The sequence below is a fragment of the Orbicella franksi genome, chromosome 1 (genome assembly GCF_964199315.1).
Source record: "Orbicella franksi chromosome 1, jaOrbFran1.1, whole genome shotgun sequence".
Classification (NCBI taxonomy): Eukaryota; Metazoa; Cnidaria; class Anthozoa; order Scleractinia; family Merulinidae; genus Orbicella; species Orbicella franksi.
In genome coordinates, this window is record NC_138145.1 from 44,471,720 (window position 1) to 44,495,423 (window position 23,704).

The following is a 23,704-nucleotide window of genomic DNA, read 5'->3' on the forward strand; positions in this document are numbered from 1 at the left end:
GTTAACACGCGAGCGGCGCGGTTCTGAAGCTTTTGTAGCCTGTCCGACAAAGTTTTACCGCAATTACCCCAGACAAGATTGCAGTAGTCAAAATGAGGTTGAATTAGAGCACTGTATATATAAAGCAGTGTAGCTGGTGGAACAAAAGGCCTAACACGTTTTATGGCACCAATCCCAGATGCAATCTTTTTAGACAATTTATCAATATGGGTTTGCCAAGTTAGGTTTTCGTCGATCAACACACCGAGCGATTTGACTGAGGATACACGATTTATTGGAACATTATTAATTGAGAGCTCAAGTATATCTGGAAGGGTACTCAGTCTTTGTCTGGAACCAATCAACATAAATTCCGTTTTAGTCGCGTTTAAAGTAAGTTTGTTAGAAGTAAGCCATTTGTTTAAATTACTTAGATCGTGATTTAGATTAGACTGTATAGAGCTCAGATCAGCTCCCGCATACATCAGCATACATCCTAGGCTGACATGATGATAAGCAGTTGGGCAAGTCGTTAATGTAAATAAGAAATAATAGGGGACCTAGGATTGTTCCTTGAGGTACCCCACATTTTAGCGAACGCGTTTGAGAAAGAGAACCATTAACAAGACATCGTTGTGTACGGCTTGTTAAATATGAGTTGAACCAGTCAAGAGCTATTCCTTGAACTCCGTAAAGGTTCACTTTAGTTAAAAGAATTTCATGATCAACAGTGTCGAACGCTTTTTTTAAATGGAAAAAAACTACAGCATTAACATTTCCGCGATCGATATTAAACGCCCAACTATCGGTAGCTTCTAATAGAGCAGTAACAGTTGAATGCAATGAGCGAAAGCCCGACTGTTGTTTAGAAATTACGTCCTCTTTAGTTAGAAAGCTATATGGCTGGTCATACACGATCCTCTCGAATACCTTAGCAATTACTGGAATGACTGAAATTGGTCGATAATTATTTAGATCAGATCGCTCACCCTGCTTAAACAACGGAGTAACTCTAGCACATTTCCAATCGTCAGGAAATATACCAGAAGTCAAAGACTTGTTAAAGAGGTCAGATAAAGAGACCGAAATAAGATCAGCACATTCACGGATTAATCTAGCAGAAATGTTATCAAGACCCGTTGCTTTAGATCTAGATAATTTGTTTAGATGAGAAAAAACAATATTACTGCTAGCTGGACAGAAATGGAATGTTTTGTTGTTACAAGTGATAAAGTTAGTGTAGCTCGAATCATAATTTTGACCTATTGGAGGTATTTCATTGGCAAGTCTGGGCCCGGTTGTTGAAAAATGGTCATTAAAAGTATCTGAAATTTCACTAGAATTATTGATTACAACGTCATTTACTTTTAGTTCTTTCACAGTCGCATTGCTTTACGGCGAGATGTAAGTTCATTAATTGTTTGCCAAGTTTTCTTAGAGTTGTCCTCAAATTACATAAAAGCTTTCGAAAAATAAGATGCCTTAGCAGTTTTGATCCTATTATTTATTGAGTTTCGCAGCTTTTTATATTTTGCCCAATCGCATGGATCATTTGACTTAACAGCTTTTCTCTTGGCAACGTCACGATCGCGCATACCTTTCTTCAAGTTTGAGTTGATCCAGGGTGCCTTATGTGATCTTATACGTTTAGTTCTAAATGTATAAGATCATATAAGGCACCCTTACGAATTATTTAGGAATTAATCCCTGCTGTTGCAAAAGTGCTATCTCAACTGAAGTGTGTAAATATCGCTGCAGGATTAATTCGAGTGTACAGAAGTCTTAATTTCCGTCGTTTTAATTAATATACCATCTTTGTAGCAGCAGATGTTTCCTGTTCTCATTGACTGTTGGTCTAACTTTGTTATCAATTTAGGTTTGACTTCAACTGTGTTTGTTACAGTTATGATATGTAAATAAGACGTTTTGCTGTAATTTTTCCAACGCAATTCGGTCAGTGAAAAATAGTTTTAACAAGATCATAACACATAATGTTCCGAATCAGAAGTCGAGATATGCAATCTAGATTGAAGGTGGCGACAGTTGGCGGTAAAATTCCCTTCACTTGTCATTTCATTAACAAAAGTGTCTGAAAAACGCCTGCACACCCAAAACACGCCTGTAGCCACCTCTTAAACCGAATTAAAAATATAAACATGAACGCTCTTAAACAAAAGTGTTTTCGATCTCTGGTATCTCGTATTTTGTTTCATTTTCGGTGGGCGCGAACGGGCGTGGTCAGGTGTTATTACGCCCACGTAAACGTCACCCTGAGGGCTTGTATTCCAGTGATCAGTATTAAATAGATTGCCGGCTGTGGTTTATGCGTTCATCTAAAGTGGAAGCTTCCTTTTACATTATCTGTTTGTCTAGGAAACGTAAACAAGCAAGCAAAGGAAGTAAAAACTACAGGGGAAAATTAAAAAGGTAAGATATCCGATAAGGTAGAGAGAGGAATCCACATTCCCGACTCTCTGTTTTCTTAGCAATAAATTAAAAAAGTCGGGTTATCTCGCAGTTTCCTTAGCAGCCGTTTTTGAGGTTGCCTCGATAATAAATAGATTCTTGATGCACGATGTGACAACAACAAGCCGGTTCTGTAAAACAGTGTAGAGTTAGGTGTTTAAACAACTAACGCAAACTTAAAACTCTTTTTACGTTAATCCCTTAAGCATATACACTCTTCCTGTTAGGTCAATAAGCATTCGTATTCCTTTTTTCTCTATGAGATAAGTGCGTTATTCCACAAGCAAACGACTATATGTTATAGTAGCATCATTTCACTCATTTAGTCGTGTATACTTTCTAGAGGAGGCACTTAATTGCTGGACATATATAGCACTGATAAAAGTTAACGTCATTCAGAAGCTTGGTCACCGTTAGATTTGTTATTAAAGCACTTCTTTGTGAGGAATTTTGTTTTCTCAAATTACCGACTCACAAAGCTTCGTCGTAGGGAACTTCTTGTCTTTCAAGTCGTCAATGTTGATACATTCAGTTTCAGCAACAAATTAACTGAAGCGGAAGATTATCTTCGTGACCAAACTAGTTTCTGTCCGGCCTTGCAAAGCAGACATCTGCAGCAATCTATGAGTTATCTCTGAGTGCAGTGATCAAAGTCGACGATGCTCGTAGATTCAGTAATACAAGACTACCGGAGCTATTGTTAGTCAATCATCTGATACTGTTCGATGATAAGAAGTACAACAGACGAAAAAAAATTCGCTTCAAGCAGACATAACTTGATATGTCAGGTGAAGTAAAGGAAGTATCGCTGAATTGGTTGGGGGGTATCACACAGTTGATAACAATTGAATTTGACCTGTTTTGTCGGTTGTTGTCTTTTGCGTTTCTCTTGATACTCCAGTTCAAAGTGGAATATAGTCTAAAATAAGCACGGTAATGTTCAGTGCATCGATGATCATAGATAACTAAAGATCAAAATTATTTTTTCTTCAGTTTGTATTAGGTTACAGTTCTACAAGTCCTCCTAAATCAGCTGTTTTCATCTGTGACTACCATCTTTAGACCCGATTCATAGCAAGTTAATCCGTTTAGTTAAAACAAATTGAAAGACCTGATTGTTTTGCGTTTGGTATAGTCTAATTCATGGTTTTACTTTTGGAACTTTCGTGCGAATATTACCAATAATTTTTTTTTTCATCTAGAGGTAAACAATCAACTGTTATGATAATAAAGGTTATCTGGTCATCTCGTAATTATATTGAAATGTTAATTTCAAAAACTTTCTACAGTGCGGAATGCATCACTAAGTGATATTGAAAAGTGCAAGTGGTAAAATGAACTAAGATCAAAATGTCAAAACTTTGGTACATCAAATAATATCTCAAGAGTTAACGTCCTTTGCGTGAGACTCATATCCGAAAGACTATTGCACATTTCCTTTAACAGGAAATTAGATCTGATCAAACAAATATTAAAAGAGTGTCCGAGAATTTGTGAGATGTTAAAAAGTCATGTAACTTTTAAATATTAAAATATTTTGAAACGCGTCGTATGGCATTATGTTAATAACGAGGAAAGTATATTTAATTCACTAATTGATGCTGTCATTTTGTCATAGAGCTGGAATAACTTTCAACCGTTAACATTGCATAAAAATGTGTGGTTTAAAACACAAGTTTAACTTCTTTCGTTACTGACCATAATTTATAAAAATTTGGTTGGTATTCTTAATGGAACGAGATCACATAAATACTCAGTTTTACTTCGTCGATGTAGAGTCCAACCATTTTTCTGTAAACTTTGATATTTTATCCAACTGACGGGAATTTTTTTTTTTTTTTCATGTGCTGATATATTTTTCTTTTTGGATCTTCCTTTCCAGACGCGTCTGTTGTCCACCCTTGGATATAAAAATGTGGGCTTCACCGCTACCGTTGTGTTGTATGTTGCTACTTTTCATGGTGACCTCTCGAACAGCGACTACGGGTAAGTTTAAAGTGCTACTATGATCAAATGTTTACCCCTAGATTTTTTAGGTGTATAACATAGAACTCCATGAAAGATTCAAAACGCTGTTTACCGTTTGCAAATATCTGCATTAGTTCCGGAGATATTTAAGTTGATATTAAAAATGTGTAAAATATGTAAATGAGATGACACACTTTGCAAGGCATTTCTGCCTACGTCTCATCATATGTTTAATTCCCTGATGTGCCCTCAAATCGATACGAATTCCAAGGTTGCATCTTATTACATGAAATAACGTAAACAGCTTCTCCGCTATTTTCTGCGATCGTTTAGTTTTAGAATGTTGCGTATTTAAACAATTGTATCTAGGATAGTTTTGATAGTTGTGCCACTGATACAATATCTGAACATATCACGCTGGAATTAAGAAACCCGCAAGTTATTCTAGTGTTTTTTGAAAGAGAAATGACCGAAATTTGGGTGGGTTTTTACCCTTTCTAATGTTGCCTGTAATTAACCAATGAAAGAAGCATTACAACCTCGTGAATCACTCGTTTAATTGCGTAAGTTATGTTTCATTCATTTCCGTTCGTTTTCTCTCTTTGTGGTACAAACTAAGTCCGCTTTGACGTTCGACGCATTCGTAGCAATTTAACAAGCTGTCTGCGGAGTTATCAATGTTTTCGTAACGTTTTTCATTTCAGGTGAGATTGATCTCTTTGAAGCCTTCAACATCAACGTGAATACGAAAGGCTTCACACAAGTCCAAGGCCTTACAAAAGAATTCGGCAATGCCTACAAGGTCGGAAAGAGCATGCCGAGAATGGAACAGTCAAACCATGTTCTGGATGAGATCAAAAGCTCTCTGATCAAAGAAAGGCGACTTGTTATTATCGCCAATGTGAAAGTGAAGCATTTTTCATTTGGAACGCTATTCTCTGTGGAGTCTAAGAGTAGAGGTATTAGTTCATAAATGTATTTATGTTTTTCCCTCGTTTATGTCACTAAAATCTGGGGTTGGCTGAGCTCTGTTTATTGGGTAATGAAGACACAGATGCCACATGGGTCAAAATGGCTATAGGAATGTATTTTATGATTTGCAAGGATTTTCCAAGCATTGGTTTAATGTGCCTAGTCATCGTAGGTTTGCCAGAGAGTAAAGATCAGTAAAGGAGATGTCAATAGGCAGGAACAGACTTTGAGGGAAAATCCCACCTCTTCTTTCGTTCTCGCTTTTGTTATGTTTTGTTGTTGTTGTTGTTGTTTCTTTTTTTGTGCTGTAATAATTATTCTTTCTTGTCGTTTTCTGGAACATGAGTTGTGTAGGGATGACTTTAATACCCATTTACATACTGATGAAAATATAACCTAAGTTACTTAATGTAAAGAAAATATCGTTTGTCGTTGAAACAGGACTAAAATAAAAAATATCGTAACCAATATTATGTTATTTATTCAGAAAAAGCCTTACTGACCGTATGGGTAAGCTGTTATCAGTCTTGTCGCCTGGGCATTACCTACCAAACGTCAGAGCGGAAAGTCCGGGACGTTTCATTCCACCATATCGGTAAAATATCTGATGACAAATGGCACAACATTGCACTCCATATTTTCCCGCACAGTCACCTCGAGAAAACAGAGGTTGATCTGTACGTTGACTGTAAGATGCTGAGCAGAAAGAAACTATTGACGAAGATAGAAGATTTCGTGCCATCCTCAACAGGAAATCCTCAGGATACTGTGTTTTTGTTTGCACAGAGAGGTGGATACAAAAACAGTGTCATGTTGACTTGGAAGGTATGACAAAGTCCACACCACACGACAGTAACAATATTATATATATGACAAATTTCAATTAGTACTTATATAAGTTTCTGATTTTCAGATTTTCAGAATCCCAGACATTACCCTTGATGGCATTCGAGCATTTCATTGAAACAAAAAATACTCGGCACAAGACGGCCAGTCTAGTCAGTTTAGTGACGAAAATAGGAGAAAAACGCCTTGGAAAAAACGAGTTTTCATGTTTTCATCAGTTACTTGATGTTATCATGTCTGCGAAATAATAAAGCCTATATCTCATCAAAAATCGGTCAAAAAAGTGTAAAATCAAATACGACAAATTTACTGTCCAAACAGCTTTAGGTTTGGAGTATCGCCAGTATTTTATGATTAATACTATGACTAACACAGCCTTGTTGGCTCATAATATGTTTGGCTGTCAATGTGGGCCAATTAGGAGAACAGCAATCCCAATTTTTCTGATGTCAAGAAATATTAGGCAAAGTGGTATTTAAGGCTTGTTTCTGGGTTCAATAGTAACATTTCGTTGTTTTTGTTTCCGTCAGGGAAGCCTTCAGAACGTCAAGCTTGTATTCAACAAGGAAATAGAAGAGTTAATGAACAGCACAAGCTGCCCGTCTCCCAGTGCTCCTGTTTTTCTGGTCGATGGAGAGCAACAGTTTTCAGCTGGTAAATTGTATATGCTTTATTTCAGTCTCACAGCCCCTAACGCCCTGGCCAAACGGACTGGCAAGTAGTCGCAAGATGAAACCTTAGGTCTACTTGTGATTCCGTTTGTCCAAGCCTTATGTGCCCCTGCGTTGACTTGCGATGACTTGCGCTCACTTTGGTCGAGATCCAATTTGCACGCAAGTTTTCACGGTTTGGCCAACCAACTCAAGTCAACGCAAGTTGAGTGACGTACATTCGTTGTTATAGGAACCTATTAACCAATGAAATACAGGATAATTTCCGCGCGGTACTAAGCCGGTAGCCTTGAAATAGGTCTTTCTGCGACTTGCGTGTACTTGCGAGGGAACTTGCGAGTCTGTTTGGCCAGGGCACAATGTATAAACTATAAACTGTAAATGATATTAAACACGGCGCGCGAAGAAGTCACTCCACCAAAATTTATTTATTTTATGACTGATAGAATGATAAACCCGGAAAAGGCATCTAAAACGATGATTAACTGTGTAGCAGAGAACTAGATACCAGGTTATTTAATATGTTGTTGTTCATCAGTCATAGCTGGGAATAACAACAACTACATACTTGAAATATCAATTAATCATACATTTGAACTGCATTTTCTCATATTTGCAATTCACTTACAGCCGCTGAAGTTGTTAAGAAAAAAATTACCTGCTAAGATCTGTCGTCGTATTTGCATCATGAAATGACCAGTATATTGTTTGGCTCTCTAAATAATTTGTTGATTGACAGATATACATATGGTTGTTTGCATTTCTCACAGGTTTTCTGCAGTCTTCTATCAGGGGCGCGTCTAAGTCAGCTTTCGCCGCGCCACCCTCCTTGCAGTACTCCACTCAAGACGTCATGATGGTTCTGGTTAACATGCAGAAGGAAGCTCAAAGACGCGAAGCAAGTCTTCAAAGATCGCTGATGCAATTGAAACAAAGCTTACAAACTCAGGTAAGCGACGAGGATACTTAAATTATTACATACCAGGACTTATGTGTCCTTTAAAGGCTTTCTTTTGAAGTTCAAGTTGTATATGAGAAGGAAGGGGAACTTGGGATTGTAAGAAATTTGCGGCTTTGTAAGGAACACATAACAAGCTCTACATTCTAGGTTTAAGGTTTCCCGACTTACGAGGTCACTCTAAAGATATGAACTCACCGGCTAATACTTCAGGAATTGTAAAAGCGGCGTTTCTTTCGAGAAAAATATTTCTCTTACGGTTGCAGATCTTGTTTTGTGTTCCATGTTGTTCTGTTTAGAGACAATTAGACGACATATTACTAGACCCTTTTTCGTAGAGTCCAAATTCATATATATATATATCAGTTTTACCTCTCTAATAATTCCTCTCCGCCCACCAGAAGAAATGGTTACTCGGGGAAATGTAACCAAAAGAACACAAATAAAGATTGTTGTTGTTGTTGTTGTTGTTGTTGTTGCTGTTTTGGAAATTGTTTGACAACAAAATTTTGAGGAGTAAACTGTTTTATGGACTAGCTTTCATTCACGTTGCTTAATACCTACGTCTAGATGACTGTGCGAGTAGGGGACTAAGTACGAGGGCGACAATTCAAACCAAGTGTAATGCTTTCGTTAGCACACCTCGCACAAATTTCGAACTGACAGTCTCCTATTTAACTGGTCAACCTACGACAGGGAAAAGCAAGGGCTCTGGTAACCTAAATAGATGCAAATTCGTACTCAGTCTCTCGCCCTTACTTCTATCTAAAGGTCCCTGAGGCTCGAGCTATGCTCAAAGTTTAAACAATTGTTCTTCAGATTGATTTTACTTCACTTTCAGTTGTCTTCATTTATTCAGCTTTGTTCATCTGATCTGTTTTGCAGTCTGCACATGTGACGTCCATCAAGAAAACACTGGAAAACGGAGTTTGCTCCAATCGAGCCTACTCACCGGGAACAGGAAATGGTAATGGTGGAATCCTTAAGAATAAAACTAAAACGGATAACAAACACATCATAAAAAGTTACAAGAAAGGTAAACCTTTTTAAAACGTCTTGGACGCCATCCAAATCGATCTCGCTTTTCACGTCCGTTCACCACGTCCGTTCACCATCATGATGGCATCCGCTGATTGCATAATCAAGTGTGCGCCGGCTAACCAATCGGAAGGAAGCACAGAGCCCTTAATGCAAAGCGAGCTTCTTCAGCGCATAATTTACCACGATGACATCCGCTGACCACGTACTCAAGAGTGCCGAGTAACTTAAACGGATTAGCTAATCACATGACGGCAAGTAATGCTGTACCTAGCTATTCAAAACTGCCTAACAACGTACATCGGAAGATCTATCGAAGTTGGCTTAGAACATCTAATTATGGTGTGAAATATGCTTGAACATGAGCGATTAGATATCAAAACTAATTCAATACCAAAAGATATAGACAAAACTGGCGAGGCAGGAATTAAATTTTAAGTTTTGTATATCTTCGCCAAAACAAGTGCAATTTTTTTCTAGCTTGTTTGATTTACTTGACTTAGTAGTTTTGAAAAGAATGGTAAACTTCTCGTCGTTGTTTTGTGGAGGCAAGGAACTTCAAATAACCACAACAAACCTACTCAGACCATTGTTGTTGACTTCCCTGTACAATTGATTTTGGTGGTGTGGGAGGGGGCTATTTATCTTTGAACTAACAAGATTCTAACGACGTAAATGAAAACGGCTTATCCTGCTTATGCTAATATGCTGTGATAACCGTGACCAATACCTATGACCTCTGCCAGCCATTATATTTTGTCCTGTACGCATTACTTACCATTGGTCATACTTTGTTCTTCACAATGTTTATTGTGTATTCTCTCAACATCTTAGCATGTAAGCTTACCTGTTCACCTCTATACGTTGTTTTCTCCGTATATTTTTGAACTTGAACGCCTCTTCATTTACCAATATGTTCAAATACCGAATAATTTGTATGAAAGAAGGCCATTTAACCAAAACAAATCAGGCGTTTTTGTCCGCTTGTCTACTGTTTTTCTTTGGTTGTTTGTTGCCATGGTAAAGGTCACTTCCACTGTGTGTTTCCTTAAGAAGCTTCGTCACGGTTTGCGCATCTTAAAATGTTTAGCCTAAATTTTTCAAGTTCGCCGTTTGTAATCCGTGTCTATATCTTCTCCATCCTTAACAATCCTTGTTCCTTTTTGGTTTATTATTATCTCTTTGGGGTTTTTCTATGTTAGTGACCTACTATTTTCACGTTTCCTTTAATTTAAAGGAAATTTTGCATCTGGACAAAAATAACTCAAAATACCTTGACTGAGCGTCTTCAATACATTGTAGTTGTTAGTTTTGAACCCGACAAAACGTTTACATTTGGTTTTGCTTTTCCATATAAATCGCCACCTTTCGGTGCCAGAGACAATTAAATTTTAATCCTTGAAAAAACTCTCACTCAGATGAAAATTTTGTTCCCAAACAAAAAGGAACGATTAATTACCATTTGTGCCAATTTTGATCATGAAAGACAAATGCTCAGTGGGATAAAAGACTAGGTACATTGAAGAAGATAAGAGCTATACCCCTGAAATATAAACGAGGTCTTAATCTTTGCATGCTGTTTCAAATCAATCTTACCCTATCAGGTTACGGTTTCAAAATTTGGCCTATCAGCGTAATGTAAATTCCGTTTCTAGTTCCAGATTAGCTGTTGGGGAGGGGGGGGGCGGGTGTTCCAGCTTTTTGTTTGAAGGGGTAGGAAGTCACGAGGTCTCTCACTAGACGAGACTTAATTGTGTTCCCTGTTGCATTATCTTAGCCTGCGAGCAGGCTAGCATTGTCTTTGCATATCCTATAAAATCTGAGAATGTAATTCTTATAACCTGAGTGACTAAATAGCCTAGCTTTTATTAAGTGTACTTTGTTTTCTATTGTTTCGCCTCAGACGACAAGTGCTCGCTGAAGCCTTGTTTTCCGTTTGTTGAATGTACAAATACACCCGGAGAGGGACTTGGGTTCAAGTGTGGCGAGTGCCCGCCTGGTTACATGGGAGACGGGATCAGATGTGATGACGTCAATGAGGTAAATACCGTCCGTCAGTTATGTGTCAGATAATAATTACTTATTAACCGAAAGTGAGGTCTTTACGGGAAAATCTCAGACCGAAAACCTTGCCGTACTGACCGAGCGATAGCGAGGTTTGAGATTTTCCCGTAAAGGCTGAACGTTCGAGGTTAATAAGTTGTTCGTTATACGGCTTTTTGCTTTGTTTTTGCAAGCCCGTAATCGGCCCCTGGGCATTACGGGGGAATGATGCCCTACAATTAGCCAGTCAGAGCGCACGTTATATCGACTACAAGAACAAGCCATATAATACGGTTATCATTCGATGCACTTTATTCTTCCTTTTCATTGGCCGAGGGCCCACCACGTGACCTGCAAATGTGCATAACTACTCATACGTGATACCGTCTAAGTGTGTCTTTCTGCAAATAATGCTCTGCTTAATTACGCGTAATTGCAACCACGTTCTCGTGTTAAAAATGGGCAGGTCGCTTCCCTGAGTTCTAAGAGAGTGATTTAGAGCCATTTAAATATGAAAACAAACTTCTTGATCGAATGATAAAACAGATATTGAACTCGGTTATCGCAAAATATCGTAATTTGTCAGTGTCCCGCAGATCAATTATTAGCTTCAGCCTTCGGCTTCGGAAATAAATGATCTGCTAGCCGCTGACAAATCACGATATTTTGCTCAACCTCGTGCAATAATTGTAAATATTAAGTAGATACTGTCGTGGGTTGTTTCTATTGGCTGCAATGCAATTTTTTATTATTATTATTATTATTTCTATAACGCCCGTTTCTTCTTGAAAGCAATGACACCTTTCAGTGTGGGGTAGGCTAGAAGAGTTTTTACGATATGAACAATGTTAAAAAACTAGCTAGCACTATGCACCAAAGCTAGACTGCATAAAAAAAGTTAAGAAAGTCTAGACAACAAGTCTTAATGAATATGTTCTGCGGCTTAATTTCAAATGTATCTGGGGCGATTTCCACAAATCCCTAGACTTTTTTAATTAAAAATACACAGCACAGGAGAGATGTTCTAAAATTGATTTTAAAGTAAATAAACGTCACATTTTACAGTGAGAGAACATGAAAAGCGAAAATTGATTTTGTGACATACATGCTACTTAGTGATGTAAAACTAACAGAATTTTATTTCACCAAAGCTCTTTTTCTTTCCTTTTTTTTGTGCTTAGCCTTTAATGTACAATATTATTGCATTTTGATCCATTGTTGAGTCTAATCCATGTCATTTTATTGACACTGTTGGTCTGTAGCGAAGCAACGAACATTACAGAAAAGTTCGCAATAGAAATAAAGTTATTTTTTACACCGTTTGTTTGCAAACCTGTTGCAATAGTTAAAAAACACAAAAGAACATCATTGAGAATTCAGTTTGGGTAAGACCTTGATGAGGACATTTTTACCGAGGTATTTTGAAGAAAACAGACGGAGACGTTTTCATAGGACAAGGACATCGGCAGAAGGCCCGTAATATATGTTAGGCTAAACATCTGTTCTACAATTCTTTGTCTTACCATCGGCTCTGGCCGAGTAAATACGAACTTCATTTTCTCACTTCATTTTCCTAGCACGTTCTCAATCACAAAGAAGATTCATTGTTAGCAGGCTCAGCATCTGTTCTTTCTTACTAGAATTTTGTTGTTAATACAGAATTTCAAGTCTTCCAATTTGGTTCACAACTGTAAAGATGTTAATTTATCCAGTTATACTTAATTTATGCGTGTTTAACAGATCGGTCGCTCGCTTCACTCCGTTTTCCAAGATTAATTGTATTTAGAGCCTCTAGTGCCTCATTGTCTGTCTTAGCAAATGCGTTTCAACAACTATACAAGTTACCCGGAGTGTTCAAACCGTCGAATTCCCAATGCGCACTTCAGAGACCGAACAGAACTCTTCTCACTCCTATTTCCATTTTTAATACCCCCCCCCCCCCAAAAAAAACGTTTAGAAAATTTTCATCTTACTTTATTGACATTTTTTTCAGCACCGTTAAACAAAAATACAGTGTTAATGAAATAACCAAAAAGTGTCCATGAGGTAATCAGTGCTTCCTATTCCATGTTTGATGTGCTCGCATATGGTTGATGCGTGTTTTACTATGAGGACATTAAAGTGAGTTCCGATTTGCTGTTTCCCAGAGATGCGGTGAATAACTAAAGGCCCATTAAACTCGCATAAACTGTAACCGTTTTCTTCAGTGTAAAGAACTTTTCCCGTTGAGAATGGAGTAAACCTTTCATTGTTCAAGAGATCTACTTTGATGTGTTGCATTAACGCGCCGAAACACGCATCTTCATTGGGAAATAACCGTGCGACTTTAATAGCATTAGAAAGTTTTGTCAGTAAATTCCCGCTAAAAACATAACCCGGGCCCGAAGCGTAAGGGGGAAATGTCTTCGCGGGATATTCCTTTACTGATACATAGAACTTGTTATCTTGTTCGCGAAAAGGCTCCTTGTTAATCAAAGCTGCGCCCATGTAAAGTGCTTTATTATGTCCCTGCGTTCGCTGATATCCCTCCAACCATTGTGTAAGCTCAAGTACAGCAACATACGAATCATCATCTGCTTTCATCACATACTGCGCCTGGCAGTGGGCTGCTGCCCATTCAACCCCTAGCACCATCTTTCTTGTTAGGTTGCGGTACGAGTCGATGAAGTTTCCGAATACAATATCTTGATAGTTTACGGCCTCTTGTCGTAACAGCCCGCCCAAAATTGGATTCCGTGTCTTTCCCACAAGGAACACTGTTTTCCACAACCTTAACCAGAGTAATTATAAAAATATTTCGTTAAAATCTAGAGCAAGTCAAACATGTGGTATCAACTGGGATTTTGCAACAGTTAAGTTATCATAAACTCTCAGATTCTGTTAAATTGACAAAAAACTGAAACTAATTGAAAGAGTTTGGAAAAATAGAATACTTTTTGATTCTCAGAGCGGTGGACTCTAAGTTTCCACTCATCTTGTAGTTTATTTTCTCAGTCCTCTTATAATAAATTTCCAGAAACAACACCATAGTATTGTTAGTTTAACGGTACATGTGTTTTTAGCGACGCACGATGCCTCTAGATCGGCCTAATTAAAATTATTATCATTGCTTAACCCAAAACATACAAGGAAATTTAACATTTGCTCGACAACAAACGAAGCTTTACAGAACTGTACGCGAAAGTAACCTGAAAAATGAAATCCAAACATAAATATTGTACAAACCATGGAATCAGTTGCTTTCCTGCGTTCGCATCGTTGATACTATTCTGCGGTCTTCCCCAAGACAGTCGAATAGCCTCTCTTTCCATGAAGTTTGCCGGCGCTGAATGAACCAGAATCAAAAGATATGGTGTCTGTTTACAATCAGGCAAAGATGTTTTCATTTCGATATCTTGTTCCCTCTCTTCGCTTCTTTTGCCATGCAGTGAAGCCAGGCGGAAAGCTTTTCCAACGGTGTGATTTTTTGCTTCGAATCTCCTAAACGTTTCATCAATTTCCTTCTGTAATCCTTTGAGGTAGCTTTGTGACTCTGTTTTATCAAACACAAGTGTTTTGCCTTGTTCTTTAATGTCTTTAGGACATTTTTCGAGAGACTGCCTTGCATATTGATAATTAAAAACCACGAAAGTGTTCCACACTGCCGCGAGAACAGTGAAGAACACAACTAGTTTTGTTCTCCAAATGGATGTGAGTCTCATATCTATTGGTGAACGTTTGGAAAAGGACGATGGTTTCGAAGCCCAGCAAGTTGTAGCTGATATATAATGTTTGGTTCCCTTTTTGTCGTCCGTGGACACAATTATCGTGTACGTAAGCAATTGATAAAAAAAAGCTGGTTACCATACAATTCGATTATACTGTACACGAGGGTGGCAAAACAAAAGATTGTGCCGGGTTGTCACGAAATTGCCATCTTTTTTTTAATTTGCTTCTGTGAAGTTTGTTTGATCAGCGTGAAAACAAAATCCAAAACAATAACTCAACAATTATTCCGTGGGATAAAAAGTTACCATGGAAACCGTGTTGAAATTATGAACTGCGCATAATTTATGTCGCATCTAGTTAATCATTGCCGCGGGCTTATACAACTTCATGAGGGCTTTGGGTGGGCTTAAAGCGGGGGGCTTATGTCCGGGGGGGGGGGCGTTTTCTATTGATATAAATGGGCCCCTAACCGGAGGGGTTTATAACCGGAACTTCATGGTGACTAGCAAAGCCGCGCTATCAAACTCAGTTTACATCAATCGTCCATAATAATCCAGTGATGCACAGTTATCAAAAGAGCAAAGTTAACTTCGCTTTGCCATTTCAAACGGCGAAGTTGTAAAACAACTGAGAACGCGAAAGGTTTCACGGATTCGAATTAGGTTTTGGCCAAGAGTAGCTAGCGGATAGCAGTAATTCACCAAACAACTTCGCGCGCACCGAGGGCTTTTTGATAGAATATCCTGTGCATCTAATCAGAGTTTGCAAATAGTTAGCCACAACCTGGGTCATGTCAATAATCGACTTATATTTTCTGTTCTTTTCTTTACAGTGTTTGTATTTACCGTGTTCTCCTCACACGACCTGTACCAATCTACAGCCGGGGTTTAAATGCAGTGCCTGTCCTAAAGGCTTCCTGGGTAACTCTACGATGGGAATTGGAGCAGATTTTGCTGAGAACATCAAACAGGTTAAATGACTTTCAGTGTTCTTTACTGAGATAATATTAGTTCCAGAAAAGATAGTGAGCTCCAACTGATACATTTGTTGGAATCCAGTATTTTGACATTCGCCGGCGCATGTCAAAATACTGGATTCCATCAAATGTATCGTTTGGAGCTCACTATCTTTTCTGGAACTAATTTTTACTTATTTCTAAACAAACAATAGAGTTGAAGTGCGTGTTCATCTGAAAAGCGCGGTGACCGAATGGTTAGTGCGTTAGACCCTAAACCGAGAGGTCAGAATTGAAATACTGACTGGGAGTTCCTATGTCATGTTCTTGGACAAGACACTTTTAATTTACTCTCACAGTGCCTCTCATGAGTTTAGGAGTATGGCAATTGAAATAGAGGACCTGATAGAATGCAAATTGTGCGGTAACTTTATGTTGCGAACAAGTAGACCCAACTCGGGTAAATATGTGCATATTATTTAATTGAATTTTGCATCTTTAGATTTGTAACGACATTGACGAGTGTAATGATGGGAAAAATGGCGGCTGTTCTGTTCATTCAACGTGCATCAACACACAGGTAAGTCAGGACACATTAACAAGCTAATAATACACTTGAAAACATTACTCGATTCTGATTAGCTAAAAAGGGGTACGGTTTCCATATGACACCAGTGCAAATTTCAACAAAGATATCCTAAGTTACTACGAGGACACTCATGGTAATCCGAGGAATTTCGAAGGTGAGCGAGGTTCACCCGAAGCCTTCCGAAAATAGTCGAATGTAACTGGACGTTTTCCGCGTACTTCCGAAGATCACCCGAACCCTTCCGAAGATCAACAAATATCACCCGATTACCTATACTAATAATACACCTGAGCAAAATATATTTGTTAATTTATTGACTTAATGCTGTATTTTTCAGGGTAGCTATACCTGCGCTGCATGCCGGGATGGATACGTTGGAGATCCTTACAGTGAATGCGTTGTCGTAAAATACTGTTCTGGTGATCCTAAATCAAACCCCTGTGGGCTTGGAGCTGAATGCATACCAAAGAAGAAAGGGTTAGCCTTCGAATGTAGGGTAAGGAAAGCGACTTGTAGTCTTCCCTCATATTTCCTCTCGTTTTCTTGCCTCCACTGAACGTATCTCAACGCTAACACTGTCGTTTGCAGTGTAAACCTGGTTTTGCTGGAAATGGATTCGTGTGTGATGCTGACGAGGATATGGATGGAGTCCCTGACGAAGCATTAAACTGCACTGGTGACCCTCGCTGTGCCAAGGTAAAGCTTCAGTAAAAGTACAAAAAGATATACTTTTCCGACTGTTATTCCTAAACAAACGACTCGCCTCTTTGGTTGATCAAGAAACTGGAGAGGTTGAATCCTAGCCGTTTCTAAAGAAAATATTTGGCATGCCTACATATCAAAGTAAACACTCAGACCAATAAAGGCTGATAAAAACGTGATACAAACCAACAAAGAAACGACAGGTTTACCACCAAAAACACTCAGTAACATTGATACCATTTAACGCCTTGTTACTATGTTATTCATAGGACAACTGCAAAAGTATTCCAAACACAGGTCAAGAGGACACGGACAAGAATGGCTTAGGGGATATGTGTGAATATGACGCGGATCGCGACAGATATATTAATGATGCGGTAATTCAATTTTTTTGTCAAAGCCGTTATTTGAAACGATCCTATAGGCCTTTCCTAGTCCAGGGCTTGGGTTAAAAAGGCGAGGCAATGGCTGCACGTTAGGCTAGCGCTTTTCGCTATAGAGACTCTATTGTCAAGTGAGGCGGCCACGCATCCTTGTGGTAACAAGTGGTCTAAGTACCACCTTAAATGTTCTCGCGAGTGGTCATGAAACTTTTTATTGAGGGTACGACGTAATTTTAACCAATCAGCGCAGAGAATTTTTCTTGTCGTCCAATCGTGTGGTTTCCACCGTTTGCCGCCAGGTGCACGTTTTCCCGCGCTTTCCGTAAACATGGCTACCAGCTTTTACTTCCAGTCCTGGTTGGTTCTCGCAATCATGTAGCTAGTTCATACACTATTCCCTTACAAAGTAGGTTCTAGAATTACATCAGGTTGACGTTTAGACCCATGCGTTTAAGCCCGTTGTTTTCTATCTCTTAGGACAACTGCCCGGATGTTTACAACCGACATCAGAAAGATGAAGATCGCGATAAAGTCGGAGACGTTTGTGATAACTGCCCCAACGTTCCTAACCGTGATCAAAAAGACATGGACGGGGACGGGATTGGGGATGCCTGTGACACTGACACGGATGGAGATGGTAGGATGACCCAGCTAGATAATCAAATGTAATCAGAGGGCCTGAAATAATGGAGTAAATAAAAATCATCTGTACAGCTAAACCATAGCGAACTAACTTTGAGACCAGGACCAAAATAACCGAATGCAGAGCAAAACCTTGCATCTAAGACTTGAGCATACTTCATACAAGCTGACACAAGATCTAAGTCTTAGCACACATTCTTTCCTCCGCAAGGCGAAACGAATGTTTGTGTTTGGGGGCTAGCATATTGAGACGGGTGTGATTGCATGGTAAATTAATAGATTAAAACGAGTGATGTGTAACAAACATTGGTCTTCGTTGTTCTCTGAAGGTCTAAGAAATATCTTCGATAACTGTCCACTGGTTCCAAACAGAAAACAATCAGACAAAGATGGCGACAGTTTTGGAGATGAATGTGACAACTGTCCGTCTACTACCAACCGTGATCAGGTAAGTGTAAATGGCTTTTCCAGAGGTGTGCAATTACAAATTCCTCCTTCTCGTTCTCCTCCTCCTGCTGCTCTTTGATTTCGCCGCTCCGTCTCCTTCTCCCACCTACCTCTACCCCTTCCCCTCCTCCTCCTTCTACTACCAACCTCCTTCCCCTCCCCTCTAGATCTATCACCTCCTTCTTCCCCCTCTTCCTACCTTCTACTCGGCCTTTCCTTCTCCTCCTACGCCTACTCTCTTCCAACGTCCGCCTCTCCCACCTCCTCTCCGCCTCCTCCCCGTCCTTCTACTTCCTACCACCTGCCTCCTTCTCCTCCTCCTTCTCCTTATATCTCCTGACACCTTCCTCCTCCTCCCCCTCTTACCTCCTTCCCTCTATTTCTTCCTAAATCAACGATCTTTCACGTTTCTCTGTTAGAATGACAGAGATGGTGACAGCTGGGGAGACGCATGCGACCTTGACCGAGATTAGTAAGTAGAACGTAAGAATGGAGAATAAGTACCAGTTTTTAAAGTGGTAGGTATGCCACTGAGCACAGTTGGGGGCTCTGCCAAGATACGTAAAATCTAATAAGAATCGATAAGGGTCGAGATTGATAACGTGGCTTCGTTGAATAAAACGTCAAAATATCGCAAGATATAACATCTGATGATAATAACAATAATAACAACTTTATTTCATTATCTAAAGGATCTAGCATTTGTGGAGCACGGGCGCTAATTGGAGACACTGTAATTACATTTACAATCCAACCTAACCTAACGATTGCTTGTTTGGTCAATTCTTCAGGAATGGTATCGATCAATTTACCTGAAAGAAGGATTTATTTCTGCCAAGGTCCGCTCTCCCAAGGGAGAACAATGTTTAACTATGGTTCCACTATTTTTTTTTTTTTTCACACTTCCTTTGCTTTCAGTGATAACGATGGAATAGAAGACAAATTCGACAACTGTTTGAGCCAAGCAAACCCTGATCAACTGGACTCGGATCAGGATGGACTCGGTATGTGAAAATATGAGGATCCCAAGTGGGGCCTACTGGTTAAAAGCTGGGAAATATGGAGTTATATTGGAGGAAATAGGGAAACAAATCAAAGGGGTGTTATTTTGGGGGTAACCGGGGATTAAAGGGTTTGGTTTTCATGATTAGGAAAAAGAAAGAGATTTTTTCCATGAAACAGGGAAAACAGAGGGCTTTATTCTTGGCGAGGACACAAGAACAAAGGACACTATTTTTAAGTCATAGGGTGGGCAAGGAGTTTTATTTTCAGTGAACAAAGGGAAAATGAGCTTTATTAGCAAGTTCCAGGCTGAGGTTCCGTAAATGCTTTCGTTATGCAAATCAGAGCATAATTAATAGAAGGAAATGGATGAGAAGCCCGGTAAACATCAAAGAAGCAAACAAACAAGCTAAGATTTATGTTGGAAGTTCCTTGACCCTACACATCTTTTGTTTTATGTATGAATTACATAATCGCTTTGCTTCTATTGGTTAGTTGTATGAGCACACATAACCACCTTTGTATTTTGCCAGGTTTTGTACAGGGTCAACCCCCAAAATAGCCATCAAAAACATACAACAAAGAACTTTGCCAGGTTTCAAAACCTTTCCCTCTATAAACTATTATAATAATAATAATAATAATAATAACAATAATAATAATAATAATAATAACTTTATTTGAGTGTCGAGTCTTCTAGCTAGCCTTAAGCTTACTAATCGGGGACACTGTTAAAATTAAAATATAATATAAGTATAAAAACGATTCTGGTCTATTTACATTAAATTATACTACATTTTCGCACACTCTTTGTATTTACATCTAATTCCTACAGTTAAGATACTACTTTAGAATACGGAATATCGAACCTATATTTATAATACTTATAACTAGTGTTTACGGCTCAAGCGTTGCAAAGGTGACACCCTTTGCATGTGTCGCCTCTATGATCAGAGGTAGACTCTCAACTGACCAGTTGGTGTGTTTGTGTGACAGGTGACCCATGTGACAGTGATGACGATGGCGATGGTGTGCCTGATTATAGAGACAACTGTCGACTGGTGTTTAATGTCGACCAGAAACAAACCAGAAGTAAGTTCATGATTAATCAGAAATAATCGTGTAGGCCTGGTTGATTTTTATTGGATAACCAGCGTCGGCGCTCTCAGCCAATCGCGTGTAAGATCACGATTTGAGGTATCTCGTAATGTGTCTGTACGATGTTTAATCACGTGGTCAAGATCAAGTGACGACGTGATATGTCTGTAATACCTCGCTCATGAGAATCAGATTTTAAACAGTTATTTAGGATGAGCGCGATTATCAAGGCCAAGGTTTGTGTTGTCTGCCGTGCAGATGGGTAGAGTAGTAATTGCCTCTGTGTTTCCCTCAGGTGATTCATATGGCGATGCGTGTTTTGAAGATTTTGATGGTGATGGTGTACAAGACAAGGATGACGTGTGTCCTGTAAACCCGAAAATATCGCGAACAGACTTCTCTGTATACCAGACCCTTAATTTTGACGCGGCGGGCAGCGAACAAGATAAGCCTTCATGGAAAGTCAGCAAACAGGTAAATACGTGACTCGAACTATGCTAGATTTCCAAATGTTCTAAATTATCATTTTGACAATTTAGAACACTATATGAAGAAGTGATCTCAGTTTCATATATTCACATTTGAAATGATCTTTCATATATTCACTTGTAAAGACATCAACAGATTGCTTTGTTTATTTGTCAAAATTTGCTTGTTTGTTTTTTTTTTAACCTTTCTTTGCGCAATCTAGATCTCAGTCTAAGAGATTTCTTTGTGATCTTTTATATTCTAAATGCTCGTGTAATTTAAAACGCAAGAAACTTCTTGGTGTTCAACGATAACTAAGCTTTTTCTTAATATTCTTTCTAGGGCAACGAGATACAACAAGCTGTAAACAGCATAGCTACAATCCTCGTTGGTAATTTTTGTCTACTCAGTCTATTTTGTTGTGGGGGGTGGGGATGGTTATATATTTTCCCTGTGTTTTAAATAGCTCTGGAGGTTATGGGAAAAGTTTTTTGTTGTGTGCGCAGTAATCTATGGGTCGTGGCTGTACAGGCAGTCACGATACTTCCATATCTATGCAAAGGACGATACAGTATATTTTATTTTCATGAGAAATTCTGTCTTGAATTACGTATATGTCTTAAACGGGCTATATTTCTTGCGGCTATTATCCCAATTGTCTTGAGCGAGAAAAAAAAAAAAACATTTCAGTTTCATTGGGCTGAATAGTATTCACACAAGGTTCCCAATTAAGAATTTATAGAATTGTGGTTATGCATCGCTGGCTCTGATTGGTTCTTGTAGTTGTTTTGGATGAGGTTGTGCATAACATGTAAACACGGTTAAAGCGCATCATTTCACTTTGCCTGCTTTATTTTGTAAACGAATTAGGAAATGCCCCATAGCTTGATGTAAATACTCAAGAAAGTTTTTTCACATAAACTTTACAATTTTCCTGACCCTATTTTCGTGTTTGCATCAGCCTTTAGAAAATAGACCGTAGAAATACGCGCCCTGATTGGTTAAAAATCGTGTTTCTATGGCGGGAGCAAAGAGAGTTTACATTTTGATGATCAATGCAAACAAGTTATTTTCTTTATTTCGTCGCGGTATTTCCTAAAAGAAATCGAAAGCATGTTCTCTGTGTTTCTATCGAGTTTTAGTGACTCAGCTGTGTCCTATTGGAAATCCGCGAATCTGATTGGTTCTCTCATCGTTTTATATTCGTTGATAGCGCGCGCTTCTTTTGGAATTGTAGGTTTTGTGTTGCAATCTTGAGAGTGTCTACTAAAACAATTAGACTATTCTCCCTCGTTTTCTATGAATAATAGTCAACTCAGTTACGCCTCGTTGACTATTCGCTCATAGAAAACTCGGGCTCGTTGTTTAATTAACACATATAATCACGAGTAGAGGTATGGGAGAATGATAAAATGCTTTGGGAACACGAGCTGACAGCCGAGTGTTTCCACAGCTTTTTCTAGTTCTGTGAAACCTCAACTCGTGTTTCAATAACTCGACAGAAACACGGAACATGTTTTCTATTTCTTAAATGTAGACACACGTGCATTTTCTACTAGTTTTATTTCGTGATGATCTCTAAACTAGGGTAGAAAAATATTCGTGTCAGAGTTTGAGAGGCACCACCCTACCCAACCTTGTGTTTAGTCACAATCCATGGGTTCATTCTCTATTAATTGTCTTTAGGAAATCATGTTTTTCGGGATGTGGAATACAGTGGAACTTTTTTTGTGAACACAAACTCCGATGACGATATCATTGGCATCGTGTTTGGGTACCAAAGTCCCAGAAAATTCTTTGTTGCCTCTTGGAAGAAGTCAAGGCAAATTTACTGGGATACAAGACCATTCAGAGCGAAGGCAGATTCTGCCTTCAACATCAAGGTAACTTGACTTGCCCCGTCCTTATAACTTCCATTAGGCGTGAAAATAAGCTCGGATATTTTTACTTGGACGTTATCTGTTCCGAGAAGGGAACAGTTTTGCGAGAGTCGAAATTCTCGGACGAAAACTTGATTGAAAACTATGAGCTTTGAAGAACTGCCTATGTCGAAGGACAAACGTAAGTACAAACGTAAGAGTTGTGTTTATTATCCTTCAAATATTTCCCTACAAGGTCCTTTCTGTTTAAGGGATATCACTTTGGTTGTGTTTCCTAACTGTCATCATTTGGTCTATTTTCGTCAATTCGACCCTTTGTAAGTTGTAAAATTTTGTCCACTTGTCAATGTTAGGCCAAGAAATGATTTTCGGCAGGTTAAAATTTTAAGATTTAATACCTTGAAAATTAACCGCAAATTCCACCCCTGGATTTCATGATCTTATTGCTCAATTGTGCTGCTTAATGTTTATACTGTATGAAGACATGATTGATCATCGCAGTTATGCAGACAACTTAAGCAGTTGTGAAATTAAAGCCTGAAAAATTAATTTTGAATTTCACAACTGCTTAGGTTGTGTGTATAACTGCGATGATCAATCATGTCTTCATATCTTTCTCCGTAGTTCAAATATATGATCTTTCATATATTCACTTGTGTTTATACGATATTTTAGTAAATTGTTTTGTTTCCTTATTTATTTTCTTAGAAAATTAAGTCCGTGAGTGGTCCATCGCAAATGCTTCGGAATGTCCTTTGGCACACGGGAAACATCACAAACGAGGTCAGTTTTAGCGATTATATTTTTTATTCCTTGCTTTTTACCGTTGTTTAAATTCTGCAGGAATAACCTTTGCCTTTCTCAATTGTTCTTCTGGAAAAAAATAAAA

General features: G+C 38.7%; 2 protein-coding genes across 10 annotated transcripts in view; one reads left to right on the forward strand and one right to left on the reverse strand.

Moving 5' to 3' along the window:
* Positions 1-23,704, forward strand: part of LOC145463694 (cartilage oligomeric matrix protein-like) — a 50,457-nt gene that overhangs the window by 21,629 nt on the left and 5,124 nt on the right. For 5 of the 9 annotated variants that reach the window (XM_081447515.1, XM_081447519.1, XM_081447527.1 and 2 more), the window contains 22 exons: positions 2,353-2,406; positions 4,328-4,431; positions 5,118-5,372; positions 5,873-6,210; positions 6,762-6,885; positions 7,673-7,851; positions 8,746-8,896; positions 10,802-10,938; positions 15,482-15,619; positions 16,107-16,184; positions 16,531-16,689; positions 16,782-16,889; positions 17,165-17,272; positions 17,756-17,915; positions 18,250-18,368; positions 18,787-18,839; positions 19,286-19,371; positions 20,366-20,461; positions 20,763-20,941; positions 21,278-21,326; positions 22,622-22,818; positions 23,524-23,598. In XM_081447515.1, the coding sequence (XP_081303641.1) occupies positions 4,359-4,431; positions 5,118-5,372; positions 5,873-6,210; positions 6,762-6,885; positions 7,673-7,851; positions 8,746-8,896; positions 10,802-10,938; positions 15,482-15,619; positions 16,107-16,184; positions 16,531-16,689; positions 16,782-16,889; positions 17,165-17,272; positions 17,756-17,915; positions 18,250-18,368; positions 18,787-18,839; positions 19,286-19,371; positions 20,366-20,461; positions 20,763-20,941; positions 21,278-21,326; positions 22,622-22,818; positions 23,524-23,598 (2,862 nt within the window). In that variant the 5' untranslated portion in view covers positions 2,353-2,406; positions 4,328-4,358. Of the gene's footprint in view, positions 1-1,871; positions 2,407-4,327; positions 4,432-5,117; positions 5,373-5,872; positions 6,211-6,761; positions 6,886-7,672; positions 7,852-8,745; positions 8,897-10,801; positions 10,939-15,481; positions 15,620-16,106; positions 16,185-16,530; positions 16,690-16,781; positions 16,890-17,164; positions 17,273-17,755; positions 17,916-18,249; positions 18,369-18,786; positions 18,840-19,285; positions 19,372-20,365; positions 20,462-20,762; positions 20,942-21,277; positions 21,327-22,621; positions 22,819-23,523; positions 23,599-23,704 lie in introns of those variants that run through there. The other 4 variants (XM_081447476.1, XM_081447491.1, XM_081447484.1 and 1 more) reach the window with 4 other exon arrangements.
* LOC145463815 (beta-1,3-galactosyltransferase 5-like) lies at positions 12,880-15,082 on the reverse strand. Its single transcript, XM_081447613.1, has 2 exons — positions 14,167-15,082; positions 12,880-13,711 (listed from the first exon to the last, which is right to left on the reverse strand). The coding sequence occupies exons 1-2, from the start codon at positions 14,640-14,642 to the stop codon at positions 12,958-12,960; spliced, it is 1,230 nt and encodes a 409-aa protein (XP_081303739.1). The 5' UTR covers positions 14,643-15,082; the 3' UTR covers positions 12,880-12,957.

What these genes read in the sequence shown, in the direction of transcription:
- LOC145463815 (XM_081447613.1), bottom strand. Translation starts at nt 14,642, where the DNA reads ATGAGACTCACATCCATTTGGAGAACAAAACTAGTTGTGTTCTTCACT. An exon ending in GGAAAGCAACTGATTCCATG is followed by an intron (nt 13,712 to 14,166) that starts GTTTGTACAATA and finishes ACTCTGGTTAAG; the next exon opens with GTTGTGGAAAACAGTGTTCC.